Genomic DNA, 14,529 nt, shown 5'->3' with positions numbered 1-14,529 from the left:
CATCAACGACAAACGCGGCTTTTGATTCTTCAAACCATGGACCGCGGCTCTCTTCCATTCCGCCTATGGCCTCTGTGTCTCCGCCTCCACAGGCTTTCGGTGCTGACGTTCTTCCTGTCATGGATAGTCACATACACCCATCTCTACAACCAAAGCCTTATCACCTACAGCCACAGCGAACAGCCTCTGTCCCAATATACTCTTCTCCATATTTTTCTCCATCTATCCCCCCTGACATGGCCCATCTGAACCCGTACAACATGTTTCTTGGTCGAAACAACACCAACATGCATATCCCTCGCGTTGGCTCGCCTCTCAGACATTCGTTCAGTCCAGAAGCTCAACATTCTTCCACCTCAAACGCCGGGTCAGTCTCAGATGGGTTCTCCCCCACAAACAGCCAGAGTCCTATGAATGTCGAGGGCTTTCACGCAACTGTCAACCCCATAACAGTGGACAGGGAGAAACCCCCAGTCGACACGAGCTACAGTCCAAAGGCCGATTCTCAGGGATCGCAGTCGGAATCCGGTGACTTTCGGGATCTAATGCCACAGCCACGCAAGCTCCCATTTCAATCTCGCCCAAAGAGATCCATCTCGCAGCCGGATACTATAGGACAAGACGAGGTGCAGAAGCTCAGCCCACAAGCCAAACGAGTCAGGGGTGTACCCAACAAGGCGACTTCTAATAAGGAACTTCGGCGATTCAAAACTCAGGGATCTCAAACAATCGATCTAGGAGTCGATGTCCCGACGAAGTCAACCCCAGCTCCCTTACCAAACCGCTTAACGCCACAATCCATGCCAGAAGAGATACCCAACACAGGAGCGAGGAACGCAGAGTGCCAAACTGAAATATCGAGTGATTCAAACGCAAGTCAACAAATTTATCAACCGCAGTTCTCGGTCTCCGATCAGACGGTATTCGTCGCTGGCCCTGATGTGCTGAGAGAGTTGGACGAAGCAACGGAGGGTCTGTTTGAACAATACGAAATAGACATCGCCAATGGTAGTGACAGTCGAATCTCGGCTGAATTTTACTTGAATCAGATATACTCGAGGCGCAGAGATTTTTGGTTGGCCAAACTCGAGGAGCTGGCGGCTGGCCAGTGGCAGCAGCTGTCAAGTTAGACTGGGCCTGACCGTGTGATAGTCAAATGGATATGGGGTGAATTTGAGGTGCATGTTGGATGAATTTAGTGACTGTTTGTTTGTCAATAGCTTTTCAGATGCTAACAGTGTGCCAACTGACGTTTGATCTCCAACAGTGCATATATAGGATTTCCACCATCCTTTCTCAACCTGCCACTGATCATCACCACAGCTCCTCTTCGAAGCTTTCTATCTTTCTTCAATTTGATAGCTCAGGCGACTCTTCTTCTTTGAAGTCAGTTCAGCCCATTCTTCGAAGTTCTTCCATCCTCTTTCCTCAATTTGAAACGTTATCGTCACGACAGCTTTTGTTCTTCTGCGGTGCTGCTTCCGATCCTCCTTCTCCTTGTCGACTGCTTCCTCATCTTTTCTCTCTTGACCACGAAACAACAGTTAGATCATAGCCGTCAAAATGTCTATCCCTACAAAGAACGTCACGGCGACCGAGAATATGACCTTCGAGGACACCGTTTCGCCTAAGAACCTCTTTGCCTCTATCTTCAACGACAAAGCTTTGAAGGCTACCTACAAGCAGCACGAGAGTCAACCTATCAAATGTAAGTCGTCTAGTACATCAGTATATCAACCGTTATATCTCCTCCGCCTGCAGCCAGCCTTCCATCTGTTTCATCACTTTCTATTTAAGATCGAAGCTGACCAACCAACAGGTGCCAACGAGATTCTTCCTCGACATCCCATTTGGTACACTCGACAGACTGGAACCCAGAAGTTGTTTGCGGGCCTTAGATTCCCAAACGTCTAGACCAAGGACGATGGGGATGTCAAGCACTACATGAGCTCTACCAAAGAGAGAAACGGATCTCGACATACCCTGGAGTGGGCAGAACAAAGAGGCAACCACATCATGGTGATGAGCCGTCAGGAGGCTCGACTCCTTTGCCGCGAAGCCCCCAAGCGCAAATCAGCCAGCCATCTCCCAATCGACTATGGTATGCGCCACGAAATCAGCCAGCGGATGAAAGAGGTCCAGCGTGGCATCCTCCGAGGAAAGCACCTGAACCGGGTCTTTTACGTCGTCAAGATCAAGGATACCCCAAAGGAGGCCATCTGGTACCTCATACGGAAGGTTCCCCAGAGCACGAGGACCTTCAAGTCTCCTCTGACTCTGACGGAAAAGGCGCGAGCGCAGTGGAGAGTTGAGCAAGAGAAGTACGCTGAGAAGCAACAGTACAAGTGGAAGCATCCCACACCCGAGAGCAGCAAGAGCCCATAGTTCATGACAGTTACAGCATTTGCATAAAGCATTGCTACCTTTCTGCTTGTGAGGGTTGATGGTAAGGAGGTCATGGCGATTTCAGGGGTATAATCGGACGGCGGTGCAGATGTTGCATATCCCACTCACACCACTTCTTAGAAGCATATCCAAATCCATTTTGAAGACGGCTATTCTCCAATGCAGCCATACATAAACCTCCAATATTGCACCGAGAAAGATAAGTGAAATCAAGCAAAGTAACCAACCATCCGTCGCTCGTTGGGTAGATTCAGTCAAGATCAATCCAAGCCGCAGGGTATATCATCAAGCACCTTACTCCTTCATCTTGACGTAGTTGCTCGGGAAGATGCCCGTTCTCGTGCCAATCTGGCCAGTCCTGGGAAGAGTCAGTGAGGAGTTATTCATTGATACGAGTCGATACATACCACCAGTCGTTGTCGCTCTCGGTCCGCTTCAGAATCGTAATGACATCGCCCTTCTTAAAGCCTAGGTCACCAGGCTGGTCCGCGTCAAAGTTGTACACGGCGACAGCCTCATTCTTCTTGAGCATCGCTTGCTTGGCGGCAAAGTTGGGCTTGGGAGCTGCAGGTCGTCCAGGGCCAGTCTTCTTCTCTGCGCCAACGGGGCTATCTCGATAGACGTAGTCGTCGCTGGCTCCGCCTCGCGCGGCAAAGGTGTTTGATCGCGAAGGAGCGCCGAAACCACTAGGTCGGTCGTATACGTCGTCCTGCCATGTGTTGGAGCGACTTGGCCTTCCAAAGCTGTCGTCATGCGAGCCCGCGCGATTGCGCTGTCCCTCGCCGTATGCCGATCCCCGTTGGCCGTTCCACACCACATCGTCGTGCTGGTTGTCGTATACGGGCACGTCGTTGTACATGGCGTCGCCGGTAGCGCCGACCCGCATACCGCTGAAGACGCGCGAGTTGAGGATGTTCATGAGGGGCGCAGCTTGAGGTGGTGGTCGCACAGAGCCAGTGAGCAGTTGCTGGGCCGTGTAGCGGGTGCCGTACATCTTTTCGTTGGCATCGCGGCGCTCGATGATGGCGGATCCCTCGAGGGACACGCCGGCGAAGAGACCCTTGGTCTTGGAGTAACTGAAGATACCGGAGAAGCTCCTCAGGGACGCGGCACCGGCAGCCTCGGCGTTGCGACCGACAGGTCCGGCGGCCAGAGAGACATTACCACCCAGAGTCAGAGATCCAGCCTGGGCAAACGTCTTGACAGCCTCGGCGTCGTTGAGGATGAACACAAAATCAGTCAACTCGAAGCCGATCTGGCCGCCGACACCGGCACCACCGGTCGCGATGGCACTAGGAGCGCTCCAGGAGCCATCGGGAAGCCGAGCGACGACGAGGCCGCTACCGAAGCGACCGGAGCCGATGAAGCCGGCCTTGAGGACGGTGAGGATGGCGAGGCCCTGGGCGTTGGCGAGGATCGAAGGAGGAATGACCTTGTCGGGACCAAAGGCCTGGCGAGGGTTGATGAAGGAGGTGAGGATCTTGCCGCACTTTTTGCATTCCGCTGGAGAGAGCTAGGTGGTCAGCCATGTCTCGGCGCATTTGGGGAAGGCTTTCATGATGCATCATGACCTGCGGATGGGGCGGACTCACACGCCAGAGACGAGGGGAGGGGGTTGTTGATGCCCATCTTGAGCGATCTGGTTTACTTGCTGCAGAAGCGGAGCTGTTCTTGTATGTCGCGCGCTGAGGTGATGCTGTCGAGTGCAAGTGTAGGAGGAGCCAAGAGCTCACGATGTACGAGGTGGGGTTCACGACGTCGTCACGGTTGCTGCGCCTCGAGTCTTGGCGACGAGCTACCAGCGACGGAGAGAGGTATGCCGGTATAAGCACAGAAACAATATGAGAAGTATAGATTGTATACAACTTCTCGTCATGAAAGAGGCGGACTTGGAGCTCGCCCGCGCATACGTAAGGGGAAGGGAAGCTCGAGTGTGGCGCAGCTCCGGCACTCCGTTACTGAATCTCGGTCTGGAGACTGGAGCCACAGAAGCAGGCAAAACCACATGTTCCATGGCTGCCCAACCACGCGGTTTGCTCATTGATGTGCCCCTCCTCGGACTTTACAAGTGCTCTCCAGACCCGGATTTCAAAACCCATGTCTTTTTGGCGGGGAATTTACCCACCCGTTGGTTCTCACCTTGAGACCGTGTGGCGGTGCGGCCCCCCCCGGGTACGTACCCGACGAACCGGGCGCGTGGCGGTCCGGAGTGGGAATCGTCATGGCATCGACCCCTTTCAAACTTGGCTGGAGTTGACCTCGTCGAGAGGACACGACAGAAACCGACCGACGACTTGACGCATCACGAGCTTACTCTATAACCATCTCTCGATCGATCCCTCTACATATACCACGAGCAAACCCCCACCATGTCCGAAGCCTACGAGCGAGAGCGCCAGAACAATGCGCGCCTGGACGAACTCTCGGCCAAGGTCTCTGCCCTGCGCGGCGTGACCGTCGACATCTACGACAATGCCCGCGCGCAGGACGTCATCGACAACACCGTGCGTTTCCTACTCCGCCAGCGATTCCCGTCCACTAACCACCACAGTCCGACACCTTCTCCTCCATGACGACCCAGATGAAGGGCTCCGCCGGCCGCCTGACTCGCATGGCCGCCTCTGGCAACCGCGTCGCCATCCTCAAGCTGTCGGGCATCATAATCGCTGCCTTTGTAGTACTGTACTACGGCGTGAAGCTGCTATTTTAAGTCGGGCGCTGGCGTTACGAGTTATAATGGGCAGGCAGAATACAGGTCGACAATAACGGGTATAGACCCTCGGAGCATCAAGGTTGCCATGGAGCATGTTACACCGGGTGCTGAGCTTTCGGCGTGGGTTGGCGTTAACTGAATACATTGACATCACATTCGAATCCATCTATCGTATTGATCATTCATCTTTTTTGCATCTACATACTCCTAACATGCAACGCCCAAACATGCCCAGACCGCCGCCTTTAAATGTCCAATCATCCCCAAACATTGTTGAACAAGTCCTCATCTCCACCGAATCCTCCGGCGGGCTTCGATCCGCTAGTAGTAGACGGTCCAGTGCTGCTCGTCCATCCTCCGAATTCCTCGTCGGCGGATACCTTGGGTGCCGGGTTGAAGCCTCCCGACGCTCCGGGAATAATAGGTGTGTTGGCAAAGGCGCCTCCCGAGTTTCCCCATCCGAAATCATTGCCAGCAGGCTTTGGGGGTTCAGGGGCCTTGGCAGGGGCCGGTGCCGCCGGAGCTGGAGTGGCCCATTCGTTTCCGCCCCAGACGTCAGCACCCGAGATGCCGCCAAAAGCAGATGTAGTCGTTGTGGTAGTGGTGGCAGGAGCAGGCGCAGGTGCAGGAGGGCTCTGAGGAGAGGATAGATTAAAGACAGAGCTAGTGGGAGCGGCGGGAGCGGCGGGTTTAGGTGGAGGAGGAGAAGAAACAGGGGCAGATAGGTCAAAGAGATCGCCCATGGCAGATTGAGCGGGCTGAGCGGGAGCGGGAGCAGCAGCAGGGGCTGGTGCGGGAGAGGAGAAGCCGCCGAAGTTGGAAAAATTGGATGGCTGCTTCTGATGCGTTGAAGCAGCCGGCTGAGAAGGCTTGCTGTCAAAGAAACTGCCTCCTCCAAGACCACCAAAGGCATTGTTGCTAGATGTGCTGCGACTGGCACTGCCAAGACTAGCAAACGGATCGGGAGCCGCGGGTTTAGGCTGGTTGGAGATGCTGAGGCTGCTAAAGGCATCGTTGAAGCCGCCGACTGAGCCTTGAGGGTGATGGGCCATTGTGGGAGAAGCCATGCCGCCAAAGCCACCATGCTGCTGCGGTTGAGGCTGAGCCTGTGGTCGAGGTGCCGTGGCATAAAGAGACAGAATCGATTGCTTCAGATCAGGACGAGATTGGCCAGGGGCAGTGCCTGTTGTGCTCGCTGGTCTTGGGGGAGCTGCCGGCTCACCGAAGAAGTCGAGTCCCAGCAAAGAATCCTTAGTGCTTGTGGTCCTCGGAGGAGCTGGATCAGCCTTGGGGGGGACCTTGGAAACGGGTGCAGCACTGCTCGATCGCACAGGAACTGGATCTCCGCCGATAAGATCCCCCTGAGGTGGAGGAGGGACGGCCTTGGGGGCTTGTGACTGACCCAACGAGGCCTTCCGGATGGACTCCTTACGCTCTATAACCTGCTTCTCCTTGACTATGCTCAGAGGCACATCGTCGTCACCATCGACATCCAGCGTCGAGGGGTCCGGCATCGGGCCCTCCATAACCCAGCGCTTGAGCTCGTACTTTGTGCGGATAAAGTTCTCGATCTTGGCTTCGGAGGGGGCGTGGCCCGATGCCAGCTTGGCCTCCCAGTACTTGTTGGCGCGGGCGTTTCCCCAGCTGAGGATACTCTGGAGTTGCTCGTCGGTCCAGGAATCGAGGTCGACCGACTTGACTCGGCTGATGTGAGTGCCCATTCCGCGATGGATGCCCGAGCAGCGGATGCAGATGAAGACGCCGAGGTTCCAACTAGCCCATCGGGGGTCTGCAAGGTCAGCATTTCGTTACAGACAGATGTCTCAAGACTTACGCTTGTTTCTCTTGCAATCGGCGCAGACCTTATTCGGCTCCAACTTGAGGAGGCTCTTGATGGTAGCTTGGTTTTGCGCCGCCCGCTCAGCGGCGGGGTTCGGGGCTCTCCTAGACATTGCGGGCGATTCGTGTGCGCGAGAGTAAAGGTGTCGCCGTCGAGGGCAATCGAAGAGATGGGGCGCTCCTTGCGAGTGCTTTGAGGTGTTGAAAGTGGCAACCTAGAGAGTGATCGATGGATGATGGCGGCCTGGAGGTAGGGAGGTGCCAAGGTGGTCAGTGTACAGCGGTTTAGCTGCCCAGCGTTAGTGCAGCCCAGGACAGTAATTAGTACCCCTGGTTGCACCGCCACAGTTGCAGCAGTGTTTGGGGTTGCAGCTGAGGACAAGGTTGATGATAAAGGTTGCTGATTGCAGGCATTGATTAATTGATGAATACGCATGTGAATAGATGCATTTTTTTCCCTTTCAGTTTCCCAACGGAACTTTGTGACGGATGATCCGACTCAGCCACACTCTAATATCGATATATCCATTCCTGACAGATCATTCCCGTCTGTTCGGGATTTGGAATTCCTCTGGGCTTAGCTGTTACAGTAATAAAGCTAACGATACGCATGGCTAGTGGCTGTGCTGCGCCGAGTTCCATTACCTATGATGCAACTATTCCTCGATTCCACACAATGATTTGTCACGTCGCTGCGGGTAAGACAACGATACGCTGTAAAACGCTACCCTCGACTATGAGCTTCACCTGAAGCAGATATAAGAGTCCATCATCACCATTGCCAATGCGCTTCTCACCATTCTTATCCACACTCATCTATTCATTCTCCAACATCGCTAGGAGACCTTCACGCATACCTCATATTCCATCTCGCCCAGTTCACCTCCGTTCCATGTCTGGTATTCCCTTTCTGAGTGCTCTATTTGGCTCAAGCTCCTCCAAATCCTCCAACATGTCGTATCCCGATAAACGCACCAACGACGAGTGGCGGGCCGTCCTCAACAAAGGTACTTCACCTCTCAGTCCGCTTCACTACTGTACTAACAAAGACAGAACAATTCCGCATCCTCCGTGAAAAGGGCACCGAAGCTCCTGGCTCGGGCACCTATGACAAGCATTACCCCGAGCAGGGCGTCTACAGCTGCGCCGGCTGCAACGCGCCGCTGTACAAGGCCAGCCACAAGTTCAGCTCCGGGTGCGGGTGGCCCGCCTACTTTGACAGCATCCCCGGCGCCGTCGTCCGCCACGAGGACCGCACCTTTGGCATGGCACGCACCGAGATTGTGTGTGCCAATTGCGGTGGCCATCTCGGACATGTGTTCAAGGGCGAGGGTTTTGACACGCCCACTGACGAGCGACACTGCGTCAACAGCATCAGTTTGAGCTTTTCGCCTGACGACAAGCCTGTGGAGAAGCCGGCGGAGAACAAGAATTAAGTCATTGAGCAGTGAAGTTGCAACGGAGTTGACGGCGGAGTGGCAGCGGGGCATGGGAACGGAGAACGGAGTAGAGATTACGAGTCGATAGTATTAATCATGGTTTTGCATATATCCATTCCTTTCCTGCCTCAGTCAAAGATCTCGGGGAAGTATACCCACACTTTGTCTTCCTCATCCCAGTGTTTAAACTGCTGCGTCTCTAGGTCCCACGTCCAGTAGTCGTCAGTCTCATCCTCAAAGGACTCGACGTCAGGCGGAGTCAAAGCCTCTCCCAAGTTGAAGGCCTCTTCAATGGAAGGGCTGATGGTCCTGGGACGGCTGTCGCCAATAGACAAGGACTTGAGTCGGTCCTGTAAGCTTTCCAGTTTATATTCCCTAGTGCTCTGCTCGCAAATGTCAACGTATTGTCCCTTGTCGGGCTTAGGGTCAGTGGTTGACCCTGCATCTTCCTTTTTGTCTTCCCTCTTTTCTGTCGTCTGCCTCGGTTGACACTCAGGTACTGGATGCTTTCTCTGGCTCCTCACCCAACTCGTCCGGAGAGATCCCTTGGACTGTCTCCGTCGACACCGATGCTTCTCAGGGCTTGGTGCAAGCGACTGGCATGGGAACAAAGCCTTGAAAAGTTAGTTGAATCCAGTCGCCATCAAGAACACCTCACCTACCTTGACCGCCACATAACAAGGCGAGCCCGCAGCCGACTTTCTGGTTAGACATCGCATCTCCGAGGATGGGGACAAATTGGGGGCCAAAGAGCCAATAATACCGGATCGACAGAATTTGTCCATCGGGGAGCATTGTCCTGTATTTACAGATCCAAAGCGTTCCAGAATGTCCATTTGTGGCAAGCTGGACTAGACACCGAGACTGGGTAAATGATGCGACTGAAGACGATAAATAAATATAGTGAAGCTCTATCGAGACAGCAAAAGTAGGAAACACAACGGCATATTTTAAGGTAATACGAAGAAGAGATTTTCGGCATCTGCGGACGATGAGGCTCAAGAAAGACGATGGAGGTTGACGTGGACAATCGCGAGCCTCATTCTCGAGGGGTTCGCTTGAGAGCCTACGCCCGAGATGTGAGGGATATGAGGCTCTCGACGCATTTTTCACGCAGTTTAAGGCGCAGCAGCTGCCTTGCCTAGGCTATAAGGCAGCGTGGCTCATGGATTGCATCAAACAGTGGAATTGTGAGTGATTTGGTGCCCAAAGTGCACATTGTCCGAATCACCTACGAGGCGCACCTCGGCGAGAGCACAGCCTCCCATCGAACAACACGGGCTGTGGTGATTCAAGTACCGAAACCGATGTCTTCTCGTTTAAGCATGATTTTGGGTGGTGTTTAATGGCCAATCGCCAGTCTGCCTTGTGCCGCGGAAGAAGCGGTCTGGACCGACTTTACAACTTGACTGGATAATAAAAAGTGCACTTTCAGTGCGGAGCTGTTGCCTTGATATGGATGGATAACATCAAAGACAATGAGAATCATGACACAACATAAAGTCCACCGAACGTCTCGTAGACACTTTCATTTCATAAATGAGCAATGCCCGCGCTTGATTAAAAATCTGGAGAATTTTACGTTTCCCGCTTCGCCATCTCGACCGCAGCTGTTGAAAACCTTTAAAGTGTACGACTTCAGCTGCCTAATCTCACCCAACCAGAGTCCGCCATGACGTTGTCCGCTGTTCGGCAACGGAATCCAAACCGCCCCAATAAACACCATCGACGCCAGGCGTTGTCTGTCCTCGATCAGATCTTTGACCAAGGGGCGAGGTCTCCTAGGAGTAGGAGAGCCTCGTCCATCGGCTCGCTGAACGGTCCGTTGGAAGATATCACAAGGCTATGCAACGAGTTGGAAGCCTCCAGAAGCGCTCGACCACAGAGACGCGTTCCAGATCTGGAGATTCTCAGTCCAGATGTCACCATGATGGACTTTCCCTCTCCGATGCCGAGTGAATCGCCATCTCCAACGTCGCCAACATCACCACTCTTTTCAATTCCTCAGCCAGCCCCATCCCGCGTCAAAGACGGCGACATGATACGCATCACGCTCAAGATCCGCACAACCAGTGTGCCATGCATCGCCAAATGTTGCCCCAGAGAAAAGACCAGCGCCGTTGATGAGGATTTTGTCCGCACTTGGAGTGTTGCTTATCACCCCACACCCATGATGAGATTAGAAACCCGAGGGAGCGAGTTCTGGTGCTCTCTCGACGTGGTTGATGTGGAAAAGGTCGGAAGCACCAAGAGAACACTAAAGTTGCCCATCCGCAAGTTTTCAGATCGACGCTTCAGTGTCACCTTGGGTGTTGAAGCACTCACCTCGCTTGGTCTGATTAAGAACACAGGCAAGTTTTCATCCCATGTCACTCTCGGCAGACGCTAACCCGCTGCAGGTCCGAGATCATCTACCCCAGACCCAGGCCATGCCTCGGTCGACAACAGCCTGTTGATTCCTGGCGTCTGGTCCAGGGGGTTTACACCTTCATCGCCGACATCGCCGGAGCCGCAGAGACCGCCGTTAAATTTGACTATTCCGTCGGTCCCAGAGATCAGGGTAAATCCTCCTCTACTTGAATTACCTGGTGGTTCGACCTCGGCAGACGACTCTGGTTCCAACTCGGACATGTATTCAATAGTTTCATTCAACGAGGGAGCACGGAGTCCAGCACCTTCGGAGTGGGCATGGAGCGAGTGTTATGATTAATGATTTGCAGTATGATTTGGCTTGGTTTGGTTTGGCTGGAGTTGTTCTGTTACCTTGATATCCCGTTGCGCATTCGTTCAAGCCCAATCGAAACTCGGCTCTTGTTTACAGTACAATATTTCCTTGTGAATCTGCGTAATCCAATACCACGTGCTATGCTTAGAATACCACATCTTGACCGCTGACAATCAGCTTCTGTCCTTGTGACGCAACTCTCCAAAACCATCTTGGGGTCTTCCCCGCCGAAAGCTGGGGATCTGGCATGTGAAAGGCGCTAAAATGTGGCGCTAGAACCGCCAAGCCTGGGGCGACGAGATGCCTCGGTCGGCGGGTCTTGACTCGACCTGTTGCGACTCTGACCTTGACAACATCCGAGGTCCCGAGACCATCTTGTATATTAATCAGTCGTCGCTCTTGATTCTTGAACTCGACACTTCAAACCACTAGTAAATCAAAATGGGTGGTATGTTGCAGCCCCTGCGCTGGCAGTATCTTCGCTGACATTCGCGACAGCTATCGATCGAATCTCTCAAATTGGCGGCCAGATCTCTGGCAACCCGACCGCCGGCGGTCGCGACAAGATCCTGGAGAAGCACCCTGATGATGTATGTTTCTTGAATCGCGTCGCATAGAGTACAGCTTCTAACAAATCAGATTGTCGTCACTGCCGCCTGTCGAACCGCATTCACAAAGGGTGGCAAGGGCGGCTTCAAGGACACCCAGGCTGCCGACCTCATCGCTGGCGTCCTCAAGGCCATCCTCGACCGTTCCAAGATCAACCCCGCCCTCGTCGAGGATCTATGCGTCGGTACCGTCCTGGCTCCCGGCGGTGGCGCGACCGAGATGCGCGCTGCTAGTCTGGCGGCTGGCTTCCCCGAGTCCATCGCCGTTCGATCCCTCAACCGACAGTGCTCCTCTGGCCTGCAAGCCACCGTCGATGTGGCCAACCAGATCAAGACTGGCATGATTGATATCGGCATTGGTGCTGGTGTTGAGAGCATGTCGCTGCAATACGGGTAAGTTGCTTGACTATTGACACCAACACTGCTAACAGTTTAGACCTGGCGCCGTTACAGAATTCTCAGAGCTCCTCGAGAGCCACCCCGAGGCTGCCAACTGCAAGGTTCCCATGGGTGTCTTGTCGGAGCAGATGGCCAAGGACCTGGGCATTACCCGCGCTGCCCAAGACGCTTTCGCTGCCTCGTCATACCAAAAAGCAGTCAAGGCCCAGAAGGCTGGTTTGTTTGACGAGGAGATTACTCCTCTCAAGGTCAAGGTTGAGGACAAGGAGGGCAACGTCAAGGAGATTACCGTCTCCAAGGATGATGGTGTCCGAGATGGCATCACTGCCGAGTCTCTGGGCAAGATTCGACCCGCCTTTGCCAAGGATGGTTCTATCCACGCCGGCAACGCCAGTCAGATCTCGGATGGTGCTGCCGCTGTTCTTCTCATGAAGCGTTCCACCGCTGAGAAGCTTGGACAGAAGATCCTGGGCAAGTACGTCTGCGCCTCGGTCGTCGGCGTCAAGCCCCTCCTCATGGGCCAGGGCCCCTGGAAGGCCATCCCCAAGGCTCTCGAGCAGGCCGGCATCTCCAAGGACGACGTTGATATCTGGGAGATCAACGAGGCCTTTGCCAGCCAGTGCTTGTGGTGCGCCAACGAGCTTGGCATTCCTCAGGAGAAGATCAACCCCAAGGGAGGTGCCATTGCCTTTGGCCACCCCCTGGGATGCACCGGTGCCCGACAAGTTTCTACCCTGCTGTATGAGCTGAAGCGAACGGGCCAGAAGGTTGGCGCGACGTCCATGTGTGTGGGAACCGGCATGGGAATGGCTGCTATCTGGGTGGCTGAGTAGTGTACGATACCTATGTATATCTAGCTTTGAATTCATGTTAAAATCCTTCTATACGTGTTCCAATGTGCTTTTCGTTGGCAACCTCGACCAAGTGCATGCCCACGACGAGATCCATGAGTCCAAGGCCAACACTCTTGTAGATTACCGTCCCGTCTCGCAACCATCGCACGAGATGGTCCTCCTTCTTTCCCTTTTCGTTATCCAAAGAGCTGTTGGAACCTTTTCGGAAGTGGAATATGGAACCAGACTTGCGAGGATCTGAGCTGACTGAACTAGCACTAGACGGGGCATCGCTTCCAAACACTGTGGAAATGGAAGACCTGCCATGGTCGAACCTATCATCCGAGGCAAGTGATGTCTGGCTGCTGATGGGGTCGTCGGATTCTTCTATGGCTTGACGATGAAGCATGACGAGTTCTCCAAGCCTGAATGTGTTAGAATAGCTATGAATTCGAGAGATGACTTACTCGACCAGCTGATGAGGCCCAATTTTGGCTGCAATAATCTCGCCCGCTTCCTTGAGGACACCTTTGATGTTGTCGACCACAATCACACCACCCTCAGGCGCGTGCTTGTGATAGTGTCGGTGAGGTTTATCATACTGCTTTACAGCCAGCCGAAGAAGATCATCGGGCAGCTCCCTCATCTCGGGCGTGTAGCTTCCAACAGCAATGATCAGTCGCCCTTTTTTCCGTCCTTCGTGAGATGTCAGAATGGATGCATCGAATAGGTCCTCTTGCGACGAAGTGCAGCAGTAGATGACATCCGCATCCCGCATCTGCTCCTTCAACAGGCGATTGTACTCGTGAAATGCGGGAATTAAGAGTCCAAACTTGACGTCGGTCCAACCCTCCCGTTCCTTGATCTCGGGTGGGATGCTGGCGAATTTCTTCAAAAGACTAGTGGCGTTCTTAGACCAGCGACGGTTGATGATGTGAACGTGCTTGATGGTGTGACCTCGCATCATGAGAGCCAGTCTGATATGCCAGTACGCCTGTAGACCGCTTCCGAATACAGTCAGGGTCTTGACATGGCTACGACGGGCTAGTAGACAAGTTGATGCCAGAGCTGTGCGGAAAGCAGTGAGGGCGCTGGCATGAACGATGCCCAGCGGTGAGCCATCTGGTCTAAACAAATTGACAACTCCCGTAGGAGTAATGGGTTTGGAATCAGCTTCCTGAGAAGCCTCTGCGGTGGTCAAGGAGATGACTGGACCCAGTCAGCATAGTTTGATACTGAGGAGTAAACTGACCTTTACAGCCCATGCCACATGGAGCGCAAGAGGGCATATACAAGGTCTTGGCTTGAGTTTCGGGGTGAGTAGTTGAGATACGACTCGGTTGCTGGTAAGCCGCCTCGAGAGCTGGAACGCCAGTCGAGAATTCGTGAAGTGATGAAGCCAGAACATGGCGGAACTCTTCAAGCTCATCCACGGTGAGGCCCTCCAGGATGGAATTGACCTGGTCGTCGGAAAGGATGGTATAAGTCATCTTCTGCAGAGTGACTTCAAGCACCTGCAGACTAATGTTTTGCTCCAAGCTTAAGCACTAGGTAACGGCTTCTCTTC

At 53.8% G+C, this 14,529-nt stretch overlaps 7 protein-coding genes across 7 annotated transcripts; 4 read left to right on the top strand and 3 right to left on the bottom strand.

Moving 5' to 3' along the window:
• Positions 1-1,563: 1,563 nt before the first annotated feature.
• Positions 1,564-2,385, top strand: LRP88_13318 (uncharacterized protein; the record flags this gene model as incomplete). Its single annotated transcript, XM_083249693.1, has 3 exons — positions 1,564-1,708; positions 1,820-1,883; positions 2,082-2,385. The coding sequence occupies 3 exons, from the start codon at positions 1,564-1,566 to the stop codon at positions 2,383-2,385; spliced, it is 513 nt and encodes a 170-aa protein (XP_083094027.1).
• Positions 2,386-2,700: 315 nt separating this feature from the next.
• LRP88_13317 (SYLF and SH3 domain-containing protein) lies at positions 2,701-4,035 on the bottom strand (the record flags this gene model as incomplete). The annotated part of the gene is made up of 3 exons (XM_083249692.1): positions 2,701-2,764; positions 2,817-3,909; positions 3,999-4,035. 3 exons carry the CDS (start codon positions 4,033-4,035, stop codon positions 2,701-2,703), a joined length of 1,194 nt encoding a protein of 397 aa, XP_083094026.1.
• A 740-nt stretch (positions 4,036-4,775) lies between these two features.
• On the top strand, positions 4,776-5,116 carry LRP88_13316 (SNARE domain- containing protein; the record flags this gene model as incomplete). The annotated part of the gene is made up of 2 exons (XM_083249691.1): positions 4,776-4,910; positions 4,958-5,116. 2 exons carry the CDS (start codon positions 4,776-4,778, stop codon positions 5,114-5,116), a joined length of 294 nt encoding a protein of 97 aa, XP_083094025.1.
• A 260-nt stretch (positions 5,117-5,376) lies between these two features.
• Positions 5,377-7,071, bottom strand: LRP88_13315 (uncharacterized protein; the record flags this gene model as incomplete). The annotated part of the gene is made up of 2 exons (XM_083249690.1): positions 5,377-6,892; positions 6,950-7,071. 2 exons carry the CDS (start codon positions 7,069-7,071, stop codon positions 5,377-5,379), a joined length of 1,638 nt encoding a protein of 545 aa, XP_083094024.1.
• Positions 7,072-7,634: 563 nt separating this feature from the next.
• LRP88_13314 (peptide-methionine (R)-S-oxide reductase) lies at positions 7,635-8,394 on the top strand (the record flags this gene model as incomplete). Its single annotated transcript, XM_083249689.1, has 2 exons — positions 7,635-7,656; positions 8,012-8,394. 2 exons carry the CDS (start codon positions 7,635-7,637, stop codon positions 8,392-8,394), a joined length of 405 nt encoding a protein of 134 aa, XP_083094023.1.
• Positions 8,395-11,563: 3,169 nt separating this feature from the next.
• LRP88_13313 (Thiolase, N-terminal domain-containing protein) lies at positions 11,564-12,962 on the top strand (the record flags this gene model as incomplete). Its single annotated transcript, XM_083249688.1, has 4 exons — positions 11,564-11,570; positions 11,621-11,712; positions 11,762-12,108; positions 12,167-12,962. The coding sequence occupies 4 exons, from the start codon at positions 11,564-11,566 to the stop codon at positions 12,960-12,962; spliced, it is 1,242 nt and encodes a 413-aa protein (XP_083094022.1).
• A 37-nt stretch (positions 12,963-12,999) lies between these two features.
• On the bottom strand, positions 13,000-14,452 carry LRP88_13312 (uncharacterized protein; the record flags this gene model as incomplete). The annotated part of the gene is made up of 5 exons (XM_083249687.1): positions 13,000-13,297; positions 13,362-13,379; positions 13,430-14,148; positions 14,199-14,209; positions 14,299-14,452. 5 exons carry the CDS (start codon positions 14,450-14,452, stop codon positions 13,000-13,002), a joined length of 1,200 nt encoding a protein of 399 aa, XP_083094021.1.
• Positions 14,453-14,529: the final 77 nt, after the last annotated feature.

This window comes from Fusarium phalaenopsidis (genome assembly GCF_050370095.1).
Source record: "Fusarium phalaenopsidis strain FUZ10S chromosome Unknown contig_32332, whole genome shotgun sequence".
NCBI lineage: Eukaryota > Fungi > Ascomycota > Sordariomycetes > Hypocreales > Nectriaceae > Fusarium > Fusarium phalaenopsidis.
This window is presented reverse-complemented; position numbering and strand designations above follow the sequence as displayed.